Source organism: Mugil cephalus, chromosome 2, assembly GCF_022458985.1.
Source record: "Mugil cephalus isolate CIBA_MC_2020 chromosome 2, CIBA_Mcephalus_1.1, whole genome shotgun sequence".
NCBI lineage: Eukaryota > Metazoa > Chordata > Actinopteri > Mugiliformes > Mugilidae > Mugil > Mugil cephalus.
Genome location: NC_061771.1, coordinates 28,401,638 through 28,424,957, shown reverse-complemented (window position 1 = coordinate 28,424,957; position 23,320 = coordinate 28,401,638). Strand labels below are relative to the sequence as shown.

The 23,320-nt window shown below is 40.6% G+C and overlaps 1 protein-coding gene across 1 annotated transcript; it reads left to right on the top strand.

The window, feature by feature from the left end:
• The first annotated feature begins 344 nt into the window (after positions 1 to 344).
• On the top strand, positions 345 to 22,507 carry wipf2a (WAS/WASL interacting protein family, member 2a). Its single transcript, XM_047577791.1, has 8 exons — positions 345 to 700; positions 8,699 to 8,847; positions 9,416 to 9,548; positions 10,798 to 10,920; positions 12,272 to 12,997; positions 16,006 to 16,269; positions 17,818 to 17,919; positions 20,187 to 22,507. The coding sequence occupies exons 2-8, from the start codon at positions 8,785 to 8,787 to the stop codon at positions 20,228 to 20,230; spliced, it is 1,455 nt and encodes a 484-aa protein (XP_047433747.1). The 5' UTR covers positions 345 to 700; positions 8,699 to 8,784; the 3' UTR covers positions 20,231 to 22,507.
• Positions 22,508 to 23,320: the final 813 nt, after the last annotated feature.

The following is a 23,320-nucleotide window of genomic DNA, read 5'->3' as shown; positions in this document are numbered from 1 at the left end:
ACTGCGACTGGAGATTGCTGCCAAACAAAATGTCGTTGTAACTTGTGTGCAAGTTCTTCTCTTCTTCTTCGTATTCCCATAAAAATATACATTATCATACTATTTATTCTTCATTCATACCTCTGCTTACTGCTTACTACACCTCCTGAATGTTGATACTACACTTTATCTCGCTGCTCCGTACCTGTACATGCGTAATGACAATAAAAGACGAATCTAATCTAATCTAATCTAGCTAAAACTCCAGAACGTCATGTTTCGTCCTGTTGGAACTAAAAAAAAAAACTGGAATGTACGGCGGCGCTTGAACGCAGCGCCGCTGCGCCTCCATTTTGTGTCGGTGTTCCCGTTTCCGGGTTTCCGAGAAGGAACCGATAAAACGGTGTCAGTCAGCGGGGGGTATGGCTCTGCTTGCAGGTCAGGAGTGCGGGTAAAGTTTTTCGTAGCTCCCCGAACCTGCGAGAAGACGGCGTAGGACACGTTCCGCGGCTTTGTTTTTAAGTTTGTTATACGCGGCCGCGGTGTCCGAGTTTTGTTTGACACTGACAGCTGGAAAAGTAAACAGCTCGATGCTAAGCAGCTAGCCGCGGCTAGCTCCAGTGCAACTCCTCCGACGAAAGGACTGCCACAACTGCACTTTCTATTCATGTTGTTTGGAGGGGACGAAGGCTACAAAACGTCCACTTGTTTTCCAGCCAGGGTGAGTACATTTCTCGGGGAAGACGACTTAACTCCACCTAAGTTTGAGCTTGGTGTGTTTGTTTCTTTTACCTGGGAGCGGCTACACAACCTGTCCGGGCCTGATCGATCCTGCTCCACTGACTTTTTTTCTGTCACAATTTGCATGTTTCTGCTCCGGCATTTGTGTAATTCCTGAAGTTGTGAACTCAAGATAACACACAGATAGACTATGATACGCGGTATTATCAGTCAAATATAATGTAAAGAAGAGAACCAGTCCTCATAAAAGTCATAATTTAGCTTCAAATATCCGCTGTCATATGTTTATACACGTATCTAAACAGCACTAATTTTATTTATTTTATATACATTTTATATATATATATATATATTTATATTTGCTCTACTTTAGCCAGAAGCTACCACCCAAAATTTGGTTAATACGTTCACACATAATGACAATAAATGTTTGTTGAAACTTGAGTAGAAACACGTTAAACGTCACGTCTGAGAAACTGGAAATTAAAAAAATTAAATTAGAAAACGATTGGTTGAACGTGTAGATAGTTCAGCTCGTTATATTGGCTCAATGATTATTTAATTGTGAAATAATTTGATTACGTGTGATTAACTTAATTAATTGTAATATAACAGTGTGATGTAAAATGTGCACGGTGACGTTCCTCTGCTGGATTTATGTGCCTCTAAAAATGACTGATCCATATATGTGTGTGTGTGTTTGCTGTGTGTGTTTAGTTGTTGACATGTGAATCTCTCCTATCAGACCCGGTCCTGGCAGTTTTTGGGCTGTCGGCCCCGACTCAAAGCCTAGAAACACACTGGCTCAGCGCTCCAGGCCTTTAGCCCAGTGCATTTCCTTGACCACAAAAGCATCCGACTTCCTCATACAGCCTCCCTCCCTCCCTCCTTCCCTCCCTCCTTCCCTCCCTCTCTCCCCCGCTTGTGTTTCTCTCTGTGCAGCGTCACACTGTTGATGTGGTTCGTTTTATTTGTGTATTTTCCATTAAACGGGCGCTTTACCAAACTCTTCGAAGGGGCCAAACCGCAGCGACGATCACGTCCCACTCACGACTTCCCTCCACTTTGATCTTGAATGGGACGGATCACTTGGATTATTGGGGTCAAAGGTCGGGTCCTGTGGGTTTTTTTTTTTTTTTTTTTTTTTTATCAGGGAATGGTTGACAGTTTTGTGTTTGTTAACAGCTGCATGGCCCGGTAGTCAGAAAACGGACGTAAAAAGATGCTTAAGTTGATAAAAGGCGACATTAAGGAGAGGCAAATGTGGCTGTGGATTTTATCTTATTGAATTATTTCCCTATTTAACTGTCGCTGTCTGCTCAATATTAATGGAGTTTGTGACAGAACGAGGTGTGGGAGGCTGCAATATGCCTCTTTTAAATGAAAGAAATTAGGATTAATTGGCAAAATGCTCATTAATTTGCAACCACAGGCATTAGTTTATTATTATATGTATATTTTGAACATATATATTATTTATATTCAACATATTGAGACATAATACTTGTGTTTTTTTATCAGCACTTGATCAGTAGCTGGATTTTTCTACAAAAAAAATCTCTTCAGCTTATTTAACTTGAATAAATGACAACTTTTAAATGCATCAGCTTTGACGCTTCAATCCCCAAAGAGACATTTACCTAAAAAAAAAAATGTAGTCTGTTTATAATTCACAAAATAATACGATTAATTTTCTGATTCCACACTTTCAACGTGTTTCTGACTTCTGACCCACAGGCCTTAAACTTGCCTGTCGTACTCGTTGAAAACCGGAGCTGAAACGATCAGAGGATCGATACGTTTTTGATATAAAATTGAAAACACTGAGTAATTAAATGAGCTAAACATTCACCGGTTCCAACTTTTTGCACGTGAAGCTTTTGACCTGTTTTATTTTGTGTCATAATAAACTGAGGATCTGTGAATTTTGGAGGCAGTCGGCTCTTAACGAGGCTAAATTTAACCCTAATTCACTTTGAAAGATTTGTGTCTTTCTGAAAAATCAAGCTCATTAAAAAAAACTATTTAATTACATCTTAAACTGTCTCCAGTTCTCCACCATGGATTAACTTTACTAAACATATTTTATAATAAACTACTACACTGAATCACAGCGACAGTAAATTAGCTTTAACTCTTTAATTTATTCAACTCTGAATTATTATTATTATTATTACATCTGTCACTGCTTTTGCAAAATACTTGTGTCATCAGCTGTAATTCATAATAAAAAGGCAGCAGCTTCTCCAAACGTTCGAGGCTTCGCTGGCAGCGACGAGTGATTATTTTCATCGTCCACTAATGTATTTAGTTCCTGAGAGGCCGCCGTGATGGAAAACACTTGGCAGCTGTTAACCAAGTCCAAACTAACGTCATGATTGTTTACATAAATATCAAACGGAGCAAAACTGAACATCTGAATGTTTAACCGTCATCGAAAGTGTTGTCGTTTGATAGTTATTCTGATTAACGGCGGTCGCAATAACACACTTAATGGACTTTAACTACATTAACCCCCAACCCACCACCCACTCTGAGTTTCTGTGCTGCCGCCGCCGTGTTTCTGTTTCAGCCACACCGCCGGCTGACTGACTGGTGAGCTCGCTCGGTGAGATTCCTTCGGGTTTCTCTCCGTGAAAACTTGCCCCAGCACTCCCCCGGTGGCAGCGGCGGCGGAGGGGGAGGAGGAGGGAGGAGGGTGAGGAGGAGGGTGAGGGTGAGGGCGGGGTGAGGTGAGGAGCCAGCGCCGCCTGCATCACGAGCCAACAATGGGCCGAGACAGCTAACTGGTTTGGGGAGATCCCGTGACCTTAGACACTCATTGTGAGCAGAGCTGACACATGTAGAGCAGTTTCAGGTACCAGGTGAATCACGTGTGAACGCGCCGGATAGATTCAGGTTTTTGAACATCTCGCTCTCTGAAATTAATCAGACCTGCATGATGCTCAGATTATTATCCTGGACCCAGAAAAGTAGGTATCAAGCTGTAGCAACGCGACCCACAAAATCCCCTTCACATCGTCTCACTTGGACTTCTTTTATTTTTCTTTGTGTTGCACTGATTATTTAGCGCCTCCAACATGAGCCGTCGTACATTTACACACAAAACTCAACGTTGCTGCTAAACCAAACCATAACCAGCCCAAAATCCACTGTTTAATAACCTTGTCTTTATATTATTTCGGGTTTATTTCGTTATGTACGCATGTAAGTAAACAAAAACGGTTATTCATTTCTTTCTCTGTCAAGTATAATTTACAAAGCAAATGTACGTTGACTGAGAAGGTGTTGGCTTATTTTGCCTAATCTCTTTAAATTAACATGATCCGTCCACTCATTTTAAACTTTAGACGTCCACATCCAGTTCCATGAGCACACTAGTGTTTATAATTTAGTTTTATATCTAATAATTACATAAGTTTTTAAATCTATTAAGTGTGTTACAGTGTCTTTTCATTTCTTATTCTAGTTTATTCCATAGATTTACCCCTTTAATTGATATACACCTTTGTTTTACATTTGTACGCACACAAATCCGTCTTAGTTCATATCTACTGGATCGAGTCTGAAAGATCCTCTCGGCACCATCTGGAAGCACATTTTTATTTACTTCATACATAATTTGAGCAGTTTTATAGTTCACCAGATTAATCTAATTAATCCCTGTGAAGTTCACCTCCAAATCGTTTGCGGGTCCATCGAATAGTTGCCCAGATATTTCAATTTAGAGCAACAAGCTGCAACTGTGGCGACCGACATGTTTCAGGGTGAGAATTAAAGCGTCTCCTCTTTGTTTGGGTCTGTTCAAGTGGTCGTCTTCTTCTTCTGCACCACTGATCCAAGTTTCCCCGGAGCTGCTTCCGTCCACCAAGAATTTCTTGTAGAGGAGAAAAGAAAGTGGTTACAGCTTATTTTTATTTTAAATTTTTTTACCAGAGCAGACGTGTGAGACACCTGTTGTACAACCTGATATTTGTTAACTTCTATAAAGAGGTGCAGTCAGTTTTTAGGCGTCAAAAAGCCATGACCATGTTTTTAGAAATGAAGAATCGGTGCGTGATGTGTCACATCGGATTTATGTGACTTAAACCTTTAGGAATTGATAACAAACAACGTGAATAAGAATTATTATTGGTGAACTATAAGTAATAAAAACAACAGAGTGATCTCTATCCTGAGAATCTGAGACTTTTAGTTAAAGTTAATTCATCGGCAGAAGAACCAAATCTGGTTTCTAAACTACTACTTCTACTCTTCTACTAATACTTCTTGTTTCATTATCTTCTGAACCAGGCAAAGCTACAAACTGGAACAGTTCAGACTAGAGATGTATCTATATGAAAATTTCGTATCACGATTACTGTGACCAAAATGTTCAAAATGTTATCATTATTATTACGGTGTTGTTGAAATGGGTTTAAAATGTTCAAAAGGTACTTATACACACACTGAAATCATTTAACCAAATTTTACTTTGAAAAAACAAACAAAAGAAACAAGCAGTAGCCGTAGCAACACTGGGTTTATCTGCTTCACGCCCACTCTGTAAATAATGGAGAAGCCCACGTTTCAGTGTTTCCTGAAGGATTTGTTTTAAACACGGAACGTATTCTTCTCAAAATTTACCCGATCATTGTTGGACTTCCTGTTTGTTTATGGTTCATTTAAAGAACCCTCCCATTCAAAGCATATTCAAATATTCATATTCATATTTGAAGCGGACCAGAGCTACTGCAGCGCCAGAGCAGAAACGGACCAAACATGCAGAATTAAGTGGCAGCGTTTGTACACAATAGGAATTTTTACAGGAGTATCATTAGTAACACTTAAAATTTCAGTCCAGCTTTATTGACAAACTATAGGAAAGTTTTCCAGGCATTGCTTCTTGTAGAAGCTTCAGATGAGGAACAAGTTTTGGTTCACTCTCATAAAGACTCATCTCTGAAGGGCGGAGATTTTTGTGCGTCAAATAAATCAAATGTGTTGTTACACGATCGTTAATGGAAGCGAATCTGTGAATTAGCACATGGGGAAATTGCACTGATCGGGGAATGCATGTGCGGCTGTATTTATATACCGTTTGTATAGCCACCTCCAACACTTTTTAACAATCATGGCAGCGCTCTGCATCCGAGGAAAAGAGGAGATTTGGCGGCAGATATCGGGCTCTGTGCAGGACACAGTGATTTATTCTAATACCCGCAGCCTTTTGAAGGATCGGGGGTTTGACGGCTCCATTCTTCAGGTCATCAACAAACTGCAACGTTATGTGTGATGTATGCGAGGTCCGACCCAGGACTTTTGTTGGTGTGAAATCCACCAAAGGCGAGTTTGAAAAAAGCCGGGTCGACCCGGGATTTTCGATGTTAAAGCGATAACTGTGAATATTTTCGTGCAATAATCAGACACGGTTTATCGCGGTTTATCATGAAACCGGTAATCGTTAGAGGAGGAGGAGCTCTGGCCCCGCTCACCCCTCCCATTAACATCCATTCTTCTTCTGAATCTGATCGAAAGTGTCCAGCTTTAAGTGCAGGTGTGAACACGGCCTGGACACATTTGAGGGATCTGATCTCCGTCCACGTATGGAGGTGGTCTGGGACACATTTGACCTGGTTCCTTTAGAGTCCTGGGTCACATTAAAGAGAGCAGCAGAGCTTTGCCTCATTCATTCATTCATTCATTCATTCAGAAACAAATACACAACACTGTTGTAAATAATCACCTGAAAAGAGGCGTATTTTCATTAGCAATGACAGCCTTTTAAAATATTTTGTCCTTGTAGCTTGTAGTTAACTAACGAAATAATAAATAAATCTACCATGTGTTAACAAATGAGTTAATGGGAGCAAAATGAAAACAAGTCTTGTCATCAATGTGTCTTTATCTAACTTTTATTATCAGTGATTTTTGTCACTGATTCACTGAAAAGCTGTATGGAAGCTTCCAGGGTTCAGTTATAATCTAAATTTTGCGCAGGTCTCTGAAATAACGTCAGCGAGTGGAGATCAATAAATAAATAATAACTTGTGCTTTCAGTGAGTGAAAGAGACTTCCCCTCCCATCCCACCATCTCCCCAAGACGCAGGAACTGGGTTCAAAATGACATCCCGTTGTTTATTTGCGTACAGAGCACACGGAGACGCCTGTTACCGATGCCAGGTGTGAACACAGGTAACTTAAAGCTGGACACTGGCCGTCGGATTTCCCAGGACAGATGTTAATCTTAGATCTGAACGGGCCCTCGGCTTCTCTTTGCCCCCCCCCCCAGGGAAAATCCTCAAAGTGGAAAATAGACCTTCACATGGAACAGTGTGTTCCTTAAAAACACTTCCCTAATAGCTTCCCAGCTAATTATAGCTCTAACCTTTTTGAGATATTTGAAATATTAATACAGGCTGCTTGGGTGAAAAGTTATTTCCTTTCTTCTCTCTGCTGAGATGATGCCTTTAGTGTCTTTAGTGAGCTGATTTACACTTTCACCCAACCTTAGGGACAGGAGCTGCTATCTCTACAGGTACGTTTCATAATCCTCCAGTGATTATGTCATTAGCAACGGCGTTTTCATTATTAAAGTCCAAAGTACGACTGTTCACCAGAGACGCTGCACTTAAACAAACATGTCCCCGGATTTATTTCAATACTTTCAGTGTCATCAGTTGAAATGCACAGATCAGGCGTAACATTATGACCACCTCCCTAATATTGTGTTGGTCCACCTTTTGCCTTCAAAACTGTTGTGACTCATCAGAGATTGGACATGGTCCTTCTGAGGGTGTCCTGTGAAGACGGTCCTCTATAGTGGATCGTCCCACAGATACTAGATCAGTTGGGGATGTAGTGAATTTGGAGGCCAGGTCAACGCCTTGTGGTGTTCTTCACAGAGCTGTGATTGGTCCGCTTGGTGGTAGCATGTTTATGCTTTAGTATTTCTGTCTCTCCACAATTTTCAAGTTGATTGTTTTGGATCAGTGAAGATGGAACACATCGAGGAAAGGTTAATTTAGGAGGTTTGGAGATTAAAACATTTGTAAGACTCGTCTTTGGTGAAATTTCAGCGAATGTTTCATCCTCCATTCCTGAAAGTGAAACAGGAAGTAGAAAGAAAAATGAACCCGGCTGGTCGACTAGTGTTTGGGAGGAGTTTTTACAGAACGAGACAGGCTGATGAGCGCACAAGTAGAAATGACCCACACCGGCGTCGGCTACGTGAGTTATGGCGTCTATGTGCTTTAAAACAGCCTTTAGTGCTGCATCCTGCTGAGTTTCAGTGCGTTTACATGCACAGTTTAATTGACTTTCTGAATGTGGTCCACTTCCCAGTTTACAAGAGAAAATTTAAGTAACCAACAGGAGCATGTTCTCCTCCTCCACACTAGGTGGCGATATGTGTCTTTTCAGCGTGTTAATACGACCCCCTTTCCAGTTGACCTGTTACGTCGTTCACGTGTCAGACCGGCAACAACCAGATGGATTAAACAGTTCAGCTTTTTTAATTATCGTACGTAATGTTCACGCTACTTCTTGTGCAAATAAGATGGCGCCATCCCTCAGGTGGTTCTTCCACCGGCTCTGTTTACCTTCTTCTTCTTCTTCTTATGCGACTGGCTTTTTTAGGTGTTTTTGTCCTGGTGGACACACACCAGTGCAGCAGTTGTGGTACATGCGCGACACACGTTGTCTAGTTTAACTCTGATTAAGGCGTATACATGACGGTAAAAAATCAATTTCCAATCGCATTGTCTTTGCGTCTTAATCGGATAAGGAGAAATCTTAGTCAGAGTAATGTGTTTACATGCACTTAAGTTGTACACTAATTCATTGCTGTGGGGGTGGGGGTGTTTGGTCTGGTCTGGGTGGGTCCTACATGTCTAAGTAACATCCACATGAATGAAAACCAGGTCCCAGCAGAACACTGAGCTGTGACAAGATGGTTTAAATGTCCGATGTTTTTTTTTTTGTTGTTGTTTTTTTACAGGAGTCGGTGTGTCTGTGTCGTCCCAGTGGAAGCGGTGAAGTCATCAGCCTTTAACCCACACAGCGAGGTGCCAACAGAGGGACAGGATGCCTATTCCTCCCCCTCCCCCTCCTCCCCCAGGACCCCCGCCTCCCCCAACCTTCAACGTGGTCAGTAGCCACATCAAAACACACAAATCACAAATAAAAAAAAAAAAAAAACGAGCTCTGCAGTTGTTTGTGCGCTGGGACGTAACTGAAACAGATGTTTACTATAAATATACATCAGCTTCTTATGTTATTAAGTCAATACGAGCGCCCTGCACATATTTGAGTGTGACCTTTCTGAAAAACGAGCTTGCTTCAAAATCTGAATCTGAAGAATGTCCGGGCGGCTTTAGTAGCGCTCCATATAAGAACAGAGAGACTCGGATGTCATTTATAGAAACATGTTTGATTTGTTGAGACGAGGGAGAAGTCAAATACTTTAATTATAGCAAAACGTGGAGAAACAAAACAAAAAACAGTCCGAATCTCAAAAACCTGGTGAGATGAGAAGTCGCCCCCGAAGCTAAAGCAGCAGCAGCAGCCGCTGAGTCACGTTCCTGCCGTTTACAAGCCGCGGTCCTCTTTAAAGTGTTCGGCGTGAGCCCCGAATAAAACCCGCTGGCTCAGGCCAGAGGAAGCAGAGGTGTGTGACCGCGTCAGCCGCTAACAAACCGTTACCGTCCTCCAACAGGCCAACACGACTCCTCCCAAGCTCAGCTCCTCGGAGACCAAGGGCAGAGGAGCGCTGCTGTCCGACATCTGCAAAGGCACCAAGCTGAAGAAGGTGGCCGCCGTCAATGACCGGAGCGCCCCGATTATCGAGAGTGAGTCACCACAGACACCCAAACCTCCGCTGATGAAGAGATGTATCTACACACACGTTTGTAGAAGTCGATGGAAAATTAATGAGGCTACATGAAAGAGTTGTTAATGCTCGCAACTGTTTTAATGAGGCTTCAAAAAGACTGGGATGCAGTTAAAAGCACAGAAGAAGAAGTTAGTTATTGGACTTTGAGTTCAGGTATTTTTTGTGTGTGTGTGTTTAAAAATAGTCGACCACTTTTCTAAGATGAATCTTGCACGACAACAAATTGAGATTAGTCCACGACATCTGGGACAGACGCACCGTCAGGACTGAGAGATGATTGGATTTAACAATTTTATATAAATGTGGTTTGCTGACATCCAAAAAGAAATGCACAATATGTTTATTTGGGAAAGAAAGGGACAATACACCTTAAAGAACAGTGCAGTGCAGTGTACATGTGGGCAGCAATATCTCAGGAGGTAGAGCAGTCGTCCAGTAAACGAATTATTCGATTCGATTGTCTGTTGTGTCCTTGGGCGAGACACTTAACCCACGTTGCCCCCGGGTTTGTGCTCCCTGGTGTATGATTGTGAGTTTAAAGATGTCGTAGAGGCTGTAGCTCACATTGTCAGCACGTTTCCGTCAGTCTGACCCAGGGCAGCAGGTAGTTTACCACCACCAGGGTGTGACTGTGTGAGCGAATGAATAATTCAATCAGTTGTAAACGCTTTGAGCATCTAAAAATGGAAAAGCACAGTATAAAACCAATGCATTATCATTATCATTATTATTATTATTATTATTATTATTACATGTAAGTGTGGGGAGGTGGACGTCAGGTGATGTTTGCATTAACGTCGTAGAATGAATCAAATCACGTCAGGAAATCGGTTGCGACGCCTTCATCTGTTTGCGCGACTGTTTTGTTCTATGTGGGTCAAACTGACGACTATATGGTGCGTATTTGTTTATTGAATGAATTTAAAGTAATATAAGGACTCACCAGTCGGTCACAATCTGTGTGCCATCACTAAAGTTGCTCTTTTGCATGTGGACCGTCTCATTTTTGCATCTTTCAGAGAAAATGTGATTATTTAATATCTCTTGTAGCTGCAAAGTAAAAAATCAAATAACAGATTTGAATTCGCTTTTTATTTCACTCACATTTATCTCACAGTGTATCTGACCTCATATGCTCCTAAATATTTGAATATTTAAATATGTGCCTGTATTTTATTTATTTATTTTTTTATTTTTTTTATCAGAATCAGGAGGAGGAGGTGGCGGAGGAGGTGGAGGTGGTGGTGGAGGCGGTTTTGGAGGTGGAGGACCAATGGGAATGGGCGGCCTTTTCCAAGGAGGCGTGCCAAAACTACGACCGATTGGAGGTAAAAACTCTTCTTCTGTGTTTGAGTGATCATCTCGTTGCTTTTTTATCCATGTTTCCTGTAAAAGCTGTGTCCTTTTTCACATTTCTCCTCATCTTATATTTTTATTATTTTACTTTTTATTCATATTGCACCGACGTGTGTTCATGTATCATCTACAAGGTTTAAAAAGCAGATGGCTCCAACGTTCGACCTCTCCTCTGTTGCTGGTTTGATATTTTTGGGTAAAAAGAAGATCGGCCTAACTCGTGTGCACTTATTTATTTAACCAGAGAAATTAAACTTATAAATGTTACTGGACGTCACTTAAATCTAAGCTAACCTAAGACACCAGCAGCTTTATATACAACTTCTTCTACAATGGACTCTTCATGTTTGTTTTGTGCTTTTCTTTCTTAATTGACAGAATAGTTTTTATCCACGTACAGTAACTACACTGAAAACACTGTTACATGCAACAATGTGCATTAATGGGACACGTGTAACTCTGACATGAATAAGAGGCTGATGTTGGACGGGAGTGTGTTGTATTTATCTCCTTTCATAGTTACCTTTTTATCTACTTTTCTAACTACTTCTTACACTGTGTCGACCCCGTCACAGCTTTTAAACAGTGCGATGTATTTTGAGGGGCGGGGCCTAGCTGGAGGCAAAACATCTCAAATATGCTAGCTTACAAACGCCGATTAGCACATTTAGCACCTGATTAGCACACGACTGTTGTGGCTAGAAAGGATGAGGAAAACACATATTTTAGAGAATATACTAATACACTGACTGATGGGACTGCATTCACCGACCCCTACACAAACTTGGTCACTGGGTTTGACGATTTGACGTGACTTCCCGACCGTGCAACAGCCAGACATTTATACCTAACTGAGAATCTGAACAGCTACGTAATAGAACAACATACAAATGGTTAAACCGAACAACTGTGGAGGGAAACGTAACAAATGCAACTTGGACACACCTCAAACATACAGCTAATGTTGAGTTAGCTAGCGGTTAGCATTACCATTAGCATGTAACAAAAATAATAAATAATGTTTTCCAGGCTGAACCTAATCACATATTGGATATTAATCTACCTGGTAACAGGGACAGAGTTCACCTCAAGCTTCCGTCTGTTTTGCCTCCAGCTAACGTTGTGACGTCGGCCATGAAGGGGTCGGTTCTGTTTGTTTTGTTTTTGTTTGTAGCACCGACAGGACGAGCTTGTCAGTATGCTTGTCGTTTCCATGACAACGACATTGGCATTCATTCATTCATTCATTCATTCAAAAAGTTCTGGGTTTGGTGCTTATTCTGATACTTTCCCCTAAACGCCGTCTCTCTGTCCTCCGTCCAGACGGTCCTGCCGGTGGGTCCGTGGGCCGATCCGCCCTCCGCCCCCCCGGGTCCCGGCCCGCGGCCCCTCGCCCCCCGACGGGCCGCTCATCGTCGCCTTCCTCGGGTAACAAGCCCTCTCCGCCGGAGCACCAGCGCTCCCACCGCCCCTCCCTGCCCGACATCTCGCGCCCCCCCAGCAGCAGCAGCAGCAGCGGCAGCGGCGGCGGCGGCGGCGGCAGCTCCTCCTCCTCCTCGGGGATGAAGCACAGCACCTCTGCGCCGCCTCCTCCTCCGCCCTTCAACAGAGGCGGCCGTAGCAACGCCCCCCCGACGCTGAACCACCGAGTACCCGCTCCACATTCCACATCCGCCTCTCACAGCAGAGAGAAACCCCTCCCTCCGACACCCAACAGAGGCCCCGTGGGCGGCGGCGGTGGCGGCGGCGGCACCGCCAAACCTCCGTCTTCCAGCAGACCTCCGACCGGTGGCTCTTCTGCGCCTCCGCCTCCTCCCCCGTACAGGCCGCACTCGTCCAGCGGCGGCGTCTCCAACGGGCCTTCCAACGTGGACGGGGCTCCGGAGCTGCCCCAGAGGCACAACTCGCTGCACAAAAAGCATTCGTCGGGAGGCACCCACGGGCGTAGCCACGCTCCTCCGCCTCCTCATTCTCCATCTCCATCTTCGTCCTCTCAGCAGGGCAGCAGACCCCCGCCCCCGGCCAGGGAGCCGCCGGGACGCCGATCAGGTAACCGCCACCTCCACCCGTCTCATTCTTTATCAGTCACCTCGTCACCTTTATACACCAAGAACGGTTTATTTCATCATAAAATATGTTTATATTTTACAAATAACCACATTGTTTTATTATTTAAGCTCAATCTCTTTATATATAAACAGGTAAATCAGAGTGAATTAATATATTAGATACTAAAAAGAAAGACAAAACCAAATAAACCAACAATAATCAACACTTATCAGAACAGAAATAGTAGCAATGTATCAATAAAATAAATAATAAATAAATAAAACTTACTTTGTGTTATATGTGGGTTCACCTTATATTGTCACATAATAAATAAAAATCTTTGTGGCCTATAACATAAATAATAATCGCTGTAAAAGCTGCAGCCCAGTTCTCTCATTAATTTACTGTCTTTCATTTTTCCACCCTCTACCTTCATTAATGGCGTCCATCTTTCTATGAATAATTCCCCCTAAAAAACATATACGTTTTTTTTTTCCATTGTGTAAATATTTCTGCTATTAATAATATTTGTCCCTTTGAGACACAGATTAAAAAAAAAGGAAATATTCTTCTACTAATAAGAACAGTTTAATCGACTAAAACCTGCAGCTAATGATTATTTTAATTAGTCATTTAATCCAGTTAAAAGCTTCGTAGCAAAGATCCTCACAGGTTGCTTTAGTTTTGACTCTGTTGTAAAAATATATATAAACTTATTTCATATCTGGGTCTTGAGCTGATAAACTGTGGCTGGATGTCGCTGCTGATTTCATGAATTTGTTCAGCTCTGATTCATTTATTGTTGGTTCCACAGTTTTTCCCTCTAGTTTGTGTCTCTTCTCCGTCCTCATATTTATTTAATGCAGTCACATTTCAGGCCTGATGAAGCTTCTGTCGTGTTTTTTGGATCCTCCTCAGGAAATGTTGCACTTTAAGAATCCATCCAAGGATTTTATGATTTGATGTTGGATCGAGCCACCGCTGATTTACAGCTCAATGCAATTTAATACAACTTTATTTGTCCTGAAGGGAGAATGATTCAGTCATTATCAGGTTTAATATTTAGCCAAATGTGCAGGTTTTCCCTCCAGAACAGACGTAGGAAGCAGATGGAGCCTAAACACATGTTCTCCTGCTCAAAGCTGCAGAAAAAATGGATTTTATAAAAACGTCTTTCTGATCAAGATCCGTTTGAAATGAAACATCTTTCTTATGTTTTTGCTTGTTAATTCATTAAAGTTGCTCTGAGGCCTGTAGGTTCACGCTGTAGGTTTCTAATAAAAATCTTACTATTTTACTGTATTTGTGTAGGTCACTAAATAAATGTGAAACCTACAAAAGGTAAAAAAAAAAAAGAGAAATCTATGAATTTAAAAGCTGAAAACAAACGTTTTAATGTCGTCTGAGCTCTCGGTAAAGGGTTTATTTTGTAAGTAAAGTATAAAGGTTGATAATCTCGGGAAACATTTGCTGCTTTCTGCTCTGAGCTGGAGGAAAAATCACGGCAAGTTTTGACTTGTTATCTCTGAGATCCGATGTTAAAGCTGCACATTCTGCTGAAATGTTTCCTCCAGTAGTTGGAGCCATGTTTTTGCTCGTCTCCACGTTACAACCACCTTCCTCTGACCTCAGCGTTCAGACGGAAACGTCCTGGGAAGTTACATCAGCGGTGAAGGGAGCGACACGGCCTCATCGCGCACAGTTTTGTCCTTTTAGGCAAAAAGTTCCTCTTCATTTTCCCATCATTTTTAGTGTGTGTTGTCCACAAAGTCTCTCTGCTCACACTTTAAAATAGAGCTCAGCTCAATAGCACAAGAACAAAAACTATTAAATTAACCTCTAATGTTGCAGGATGAAGGATTTTATTGTGTCATGGTTATAATGGAAGTCAATGGGAATTTAATGCTACACAAAAACTGGTAACGCATCAGGATGGACGTTAGTTTTATAGAAAATAAAGATGAGACGAAGGTTAAAATCCTAAAAGTGATTGAATTCTTTTATCTTAATGAGTTTTTATAAGGTGCTGGAGTGAATTTTTACAGAAAACATATTAATCACTACATTTTTCTTCCTTTAATGACTCTGAGGTTTCCTGGTTTAAACTAAATTAATCCGCCACACGTTTTAAATTATAACTCTTTTTTTATAGTTTCCTGTCCCGACTGGGTTTATTCCACTGGAAACACGTTCATGATTTGAATTGAGTCCGAACAGGAAGACACTTGTTGGACGAAGCCAAACCATTCGCCTCCTGGTTTCTCTGCATTCCTGAAGCCCTGTGGAATATTTCAGCGTTTCTCTTCGCTTCCTTATTTGCTGCCGATTTCCTCCATTGTTGCTTGAAGATTTATTTCACCGTGTTTGTTTGTTGCCGTGTGGTGGAAATAAGGGTTTATAGAGAAACGTCAGCGGACACACAGCGTCGTGTTTGGCGTTAATCTGGTAGTCAAATGATTATGATGGGATGTCTGTTTTATACTTTGCATGATACATTGTCCAGCCACAACATTAAAACCACCAACGGGTGAAGAACGGCTGAATGTTTTAACGATTTCTGATTCAAATAGATTTTATTTTGGTTTAAAAGATTCAACATCAGTTCATAAAACCCTCAAATAGACACATTTATTATGTGTTTAGTCTGGTTTTGATCTGGGACAAGGTTGCACCTGAACTAAGACTACAACCCTACATACAGCAAACAGCCATAACATTATGACCACCTTCCTAATATTGTGTCGGTCTCCTAAAGTGTTTTTGTTTGTGTGTGTGTCAGGCTGCATCCTGCATGGAGTGTCGTTGTTATGGGGTGGGGAAGGGTGGGGGGGTCGGGTCTGGTCTACGTGGGTGCTACATGTCTAAGTAACATCACATGGATGAAAACCAGGTCCCGAAAAACTCGGTTTAAATGTTATTTACCTCACCTGGTCATAATGTTGTGGCTGATTGGTGTAATATTTTGAAAGTGACCTCATAATTGTGATCCTCATCATTTGTCCACACAGCTCCCCAGGCCCCCCACCCCGGGTCCCGTAACGGCGGCCGGGACGCGCCCCCTCCTCCGCCGCCCCCGTACCGCGGCCACAGCTCCGTGGTCTCCGAGCCGCACAACCGAGCGTCCAAACCGCCTCCACCCGCCTCCTCCATGTCCTCCAACTCCTCCTCCTCCTCATCGTCATCGTCATCCAGAACCCCGGCGGGACCCCCCCCTCCGCCCCCGCCCGTCCGGAACGGCCACTCCTCCAGCTCCTCCTCCAAATCCATCATGGGTGAGTCGCATCATCACCATCATCACCACCATCCTCATCATCACATTCCTCCTCCGCCGTCATCGTTTTGAAGGTTTTATGTTTTTACTGCAGACGTGTCAGTGAAGACTTTAGACTCTCGTCCCTGCGCCGCACCTTCAGGCTGTAATTAGACACGTTCTGTCTGTCGGGATGAGAATCGTGTTTTTCAAAGCGAAGAGACGCTGATGATCTCTTTCAAAAATCCGATTATTCTGCTGCTGGAGAACTTGGTTTTGTTTGGTTTCAATGGGACGGAGGTGACGCGGCGCCTGCTTTGTCGATAGTCAAATCGTCCCACTGCAGCTATGCAAAACCAGCCGCTGGGTTTCTTCCTGTTGTACTGGACAGATGAAGGGGGGGGGGGCAGTTCCTAAATTACCACCGGAGGTTCACGTACTTCATGAAAACGCTGTATTATCAACTGAAAAGAAACGGTTTTTGTTTGTTTTTTTTCGACAAAATAATACAATAATACAATAATACGCATAAACACAACAGATTTGCCAGTAATGGTCGTATTGTGGTCAACGTGTTTCAAAATCCATCTAATTAAAAAATAAATCATCCTTTAAAAAGGACAAGCAGAGACATCTGCCTGTAGATGAGTGTGGAAAAGTAGGTTTACTCTGTGTCATGTGATCGTCATGTGTCATGTGATCGGCTGATCAGCTGTTTGAGTTAACAAGCAAGTTGAACAGGTGTACCTAATAAAGTGGCCAGTGAGTGTACGTGGCCAAAGTGTACCTAGTATAAACTGAAATGACTTAATGTGATGTCATCTTTAGTTATCATGTTTGAAATAAAAAAAAAAAATGGATATTTAAACCCGCTATATCGAATAATTAATGTTAAATAATGTTAATAATAATGTATATTTATAAATAGAACCAGGCTGAGTTCAATATAGAAGCACTTATCTATTTAATGTTTGCAAAATTTAATCTTTACAAATTAAACAGGTAATATCCTCACATCTATTTCCTGCATGTGCAGGTTAGTCGTCATGTGTGAGGGAGATTTAAAACGACTCTGAAAGATGATTGGTTTTAAAACGTGTAATGACAGAGAAAAGCTGCACCTTTAGTTTTAATTCAACGTAAAATAGTTTGAAATTGAGTCAAATCATGACTCTGTGAATCAGAATAGCATCGGTTCTGTTCTACAAAGTGAATGGTTGATAAAATAAACTGTGAAGACGTGAATGATGTCGGTGAAGAGGAGGAAAAGGCTGAAATTTCTACTTTTACCTGAACTCTGTCCTCACACTTTTTAAATATAATCATTTTAACCTCACACCTGAAATAATCTCATAAGGTTTCATAGGAGAAGATGCAGGAAATTATGTGTATTTGAAAAATAATCCATTGAATCAATATCAAACTTAATTAAATAATACTTTTTTTTAATCCGTCCCCTGTTCTTTTTGGAAATGAAGGATTTATTAAATATGTTAAAACTTGTATGTACATGCACATTTTAAAAAACAACTTGACATTTATTTATTTGTCTTTCTTCTTGTTCCCTCAGATGATTTTGAGTCAAAGTGGACCTTCCACCCCATTGAGGACCTTCCTCCTCCGGACGACTTCAGGCCTTTCAATAAGATCTACCCCAGCAAAACGAACAAGGGTACGAGTGCAGATTTAATTCCACTCAACCTTTAATCAGTTGTTTAGTAACAGGGACCCGACGTAGGTGTGAAGAGCGGAGATAAAAACAACCAGTCAGTGATTTAAAGGAGATAAAGCGCTGAGTGTTGAGGAGCTGTTTCAGGAGGAGGTGTGGTTTTATGACGGCTGTGAGCTGCTGCCTGGTTTTACAGACATGATGTACAAGTTAATGGCTTAACAACTTTTCGTTTACTTTTTATTTGTGTGTGTGGGTACTTACTTACTTTACTCACTTTACCTACCTTACTTACTTTACTTACTTTACTTACTTATCTACTTTACTTACTTACTTTACTTTACTTTACTTTACTTTACTTTACTTACTTACTTTACTTACTTTACTTTACTTACTTTACTCACTTTACTTACTTTACTTACTTTACTTACTTTACTTACTTTACTTTACTTACTTTACTTACTTTACCTACCTTACTCACTTTACTCACTTTACTTACTTATCTACTTTACTTACTTTACTCATTTTACTTATTTTACTTTATTTACTTACTTTACTTTTACTTACTTTACTTACTTTACTCACTTTACTTACCTTACTCACTTTACTTATTTATCTACTTTACTTACTTTACTCATTTACTTATTTTACTTTACTTACTTTATTTACTTACTTTACTTACTCACTTTACCTACTTTACTTATTTTACTTTACTTTACTTTACTTACTTTACTCATTTTGCTTATTTTACTTTACTTACTTTATTTACTTACTTTACTTACTCACATTACTTACTTTACTTACTTATCTACTCTACTTTACTTTACTTACCTTACTCACTTTACTCACTTTACTTACTTTACTTACTTTACTCACTTTACTTACCTTACTCACTTTACTCACTTATCTACTTTACTCACTTATCTACTTTACTTACTTTACTTACTTACTGGCATCAGTATCAGATAAAACCTTAACGATGTCCGTCCTTATATGGGCAGAGTTAATCATTTCTACCTGTGCTTGTTTCTAAGAACCTTCAGTCTCCCTCAGTGAGAAGCTGATCTCATGTAATATTTTTAGATTCAGTCCTGTGGGAAATAAATATTAGCTGGGACATGTTCACCATGGATGGACAGATACTTGCTTACTTTACTAACTTTACTCACTGTACTTGCGTCCTTACGTCCTTTACTTTACTGTACTTACTTCAGTTACGTCCTTTACCTAATTTACTGAAGCTCTTTACTTACGTCCTTTACTTACTTTACTTTACTTGATTTACTTATGTCCTTTACTTACTGTACTTACTTTACTTAAGTCCTTTACTTGCTGTACTTACTTTAGTTACGTCCTTTACTTAATTTACTGAAGCTCTTTACTTACGTCGTTTACTTACTTTACTTATGTCCTTTACTTACTTTACTTTACTTAATTTACTTATGTCCTTTACTTACTGTACTTACTTTAGTTACGTTCTTTACTTAATTTACTGAAGTTGTTAACTTACGCTGTTTACTTACTTATGTCCTTTACTTACTTTATATTACTTACGCCATTTGCTTACTTTACTTTACTTAATTTACATAATTTACTTACTGTACTTACTTTACTTAATTCCCTTACTTTACATACGTCCTTTACTTAATTTACATAATTTACTTACTGCACTTACTTTACTTACATCCTTTACTTACTTTACTTAAGTCCTTTACTAATATCCTTTACTTGCTGTACTTACTTTACGTAAGTCCTTTACTTTACTTATGTCCTTTATGTGCTGTACTTACTTTAGTTACCTCCTTTACTTACTGCACTTTCTTTACTTAAGTCCTTTACTTTACTATGTCCTTTATTTGCTTTACTTACTTTGCTTACGTCATTTACTTGTGTTCTTTACGTGCTGTACTTACTTTAGTTACCTCCTTTACTTAATTTACTTATGTAATTTACTTACATCCTTTACATTCTGTACCTAAGTGCTGTTCTTTACTTACTTTAGTTACTGCCTTTACTTCATTTACTTTACTTATGTCCTTTACTTATTTTACTTACTGTCAGTCTTAAATGTGAAATGAATATTAGCTTGGACATGTTCACCGTGGATGGATGGATACTTCCTTACTTTACTCACTTTACTTATTTTACATAAGTCCTGTACTCTACTTCCTTTACTTACGCCCATTACTTCACCTATACGGTCAGAGTTAAATCATTTCTGCTTGTTTCTAAGTGCCGTACTCTTACATTTCTCCTCCTTCTGTTTCCAGCCATGATGAGGGGAGCTCCTCCAGCTCCACCGGTGGGGAGGTGAACCGACCCCCCCCCACCCCACCCCCAGCTCAGGACTTGAACTCTGTGGGTCGACTCCATGGGAAGTGGTGACGAAGAGCTCGAATCACAAACTTCACACTACAACACACACTTTAACACTAAACCACCAGCGGTAAACGCTAAGTAGGCATCACTACACCACACCGGTCTGACACCTTCTGTCGCTGCAGAACAGAACGAATGAAAAAAAAACAAAAAAAAAACTGTAAAAAACAAAAAAAAATATTTAAAAAAAAAACTTGGAGGCGAGAACGAAGCGACCTCGACCCGCTCCGACTGTGACGACCACCTCGACTCGTCCTGCGCCGACGCCGGGATGCAGAGGCTTTGACATATCAGGACCAAACTCCGAACACTTCCACATCTCTGCATTCCACCATCGTTTATGCTTCTTCACGACTATAACCACAGGGGGCGTGACTCTCTTAATCGTGATCTTTTCTTTGTTTTTGGTGTTAAATTGTGGAGGGGGGGGGCGGTGGAGAAAGGAAAGGGGGAAAAAAAAAAGAATTCAACACTATGAATGAAAGCTATTTCAGTAGATTAAACCCCCCCCCCTCACTAAGCTGATGACACCACTGATGATGGTGATGATGATGATGTGGGGACTTTCTTTACTTTCTTTGATTAGTTTTGTCTTAAATAGCCATTCCAGCAGTGCCAGGTTTAAGGGTGCGTTTGAATCGACTCTCACGTGTGCCAAATGTGGGTGGAGTCGCGTGAACTGTGCAGAGTGACGACATTTTCCACACTTTGCACGTTCTGAATATATAAATATACATGAAACTGACATTTTTTTTTCTCTCTTTTGATCGTGGATGAAATACTTTACTGGAAAGATGCCAAGTTCAGACAGAACACTAAGCCTGGATGTTTGGTTTTGTTTTAAGGGGGATGTGATGTGTTTATTTTTTTTGTTTTTTCTGCTCTCGTACCCTCTCCTTTCCATTTTTTGTTTTTTTTTTTATTTGAGGGTGTGCACATTTCCATCTCCTCCAGGCGACGTTGCACAGCAGCTGATCTGCTAAACCGAAGCACTGTGCATGATGCAGATATATGCACTCAAGACACACACAAAATATAAATATATATAGAAGAATAATAATAACAATAATGTGTCCGTGATGTGTTTGATAGACTGTTGTGTTCACAGCGTCTGAGTCCAACACTTTTTTTTTTAAGGGATTGTTTCTGTTTTTTTTTTTTGCAGAAATCTGCAAAACTCTGATCTGATTTCTCTCGTTTCGATTCCTTTTTTCTTTTCTTTTTTTGCTGCTGATACAACTTGAAAGAACGATTGCTATGCAAGGAGCAGTTTGAGTGTAGATTGTAGCAGCTAGTCCAAAAACAAATAAATAAAAAAACACAAAAAAAAAAATAAAAAAAACAGGAACACTTAAGTGCCAGAGAACTGTTTAAAAACAGACTTTTTTTTTTTTATCAACCATTAAGCTTCACTTTAAAACACTAACATCATATTTTAAACGATGCCATGTCAGGAAAAGTGAACAAAAAAAAAAAGTTTTCTGCTCCGATTGTTGAGTTATCAGCGTTACAGCGCCTCCTGCTGGTCTTTGCCTTACACAGACCTGATCTCATCGGTACCAGTGCTTTTATTTTATTTTATTTTTTTGTGTGTGTGTGTTGTCGTCTCACGTTTCACAGTGGGAGGGGTGGGGTGGGGGGATCAAAGGACGACAAAGTTAATAATAAACTAGTCTATTTGAAAATGCAATAAATATTGTACATTTACGTTAAGGAATACGGTAATCATAGCTATTGATCTATTTTTTATGTTGTAAAAAGCTTGTAATATAGGAAAGAGAGATGATTAAGAGTTATAACGATGTTCCAGTCAGTGGGGGGAGGAGGGGGAGGAAGTGGGGGGGGGCGTGGGTCTGGTCTGGTCGAGCAGACTCTCTGTAGCACTTCTCTGGATGTTTGGCCACGAATGGATGCGTGTCAGGGTTTTTTTTTTTTTTTTTTTTTTTACCAACGAGCCAACGGTTTGACGAGTTGTTTGCGTGGAGGCGCCTGGTGATTGGTGCACACAAAGGTTTGAAATGAATGAATGAATGAGCGGGTGAATGAATGAGACGTGGACCTACACACTCTTCCCTGTTCCCTTCACGTTTATCTCCCGTACGCGCTCTCACCTTCTCCAGGAAACCCTGTGGTCATTTCATGTTAATCAACCGTGTTTTTTATCATTTGAAATAATTTCAAATAAATATATTCCTGTTGGGGTAAAAGGGTACCACATGTTTCTGTGTGTTTTTTATTTTATTACTATTATTTCTCTAACTTAAGATGAGCTGAGGGGTCGTGGTGGTTATTACTGATGCTCTGGGTTCTAATCCTTCCTGTGTGGATGTTGCTGCTCGTTGGGTTAAATCTTAATTGGTCGTAGGTGTGAGTCACCTGAACCTCTCCCCCCCCAAATAAAGACAGCTGGGACGGACTCCCAGGTTTTAGTAGTTACAGAAAATAAATGAATGAATGAACATTATAGATTTTTGGTCCAAATTTAGATGCTCAACTTTTATCCCATTTTTTCTTTTTTTTTCTTTGAGTGATGTGATCTGCAGTCGAGATGCACGATGTTTTCTCACTGTAGCGTCTTTAATCCATCAGTAATCAGGAAACACACTTCAGGATTATTGATTATTGTCTTTCCTGAATGTTAAAGTTTTTAGAGATTTTTTTTCCATTGATGGTGAAAGAGTTTCTTCTCTCTGCAGTCGACAGTTTAAAGACGATACACGGGAGATCAAGTACAAAACTGAAACACAATGGAAATCGCACGTACACTATCGGTCACTCCCACTATTTCTTTCTTTTTTTATTATTATTGAAATGTGTGCAGTTTAAAGCACAGACCACAGAGTCACTGCACCATAGAGGACCATCTCTTTCATCTCTTAAAGCGTCTTCAAACCTTCATCGACCAAATGAGAAAGTGTTTAATCAACCAACTTTATCGTGGTAACGTGTGCAAACAAACTAAACTAGTGAAGTTAAAAAATTAATAAATCATGAAATCAACGTATAACCCAAAATATATTCTATA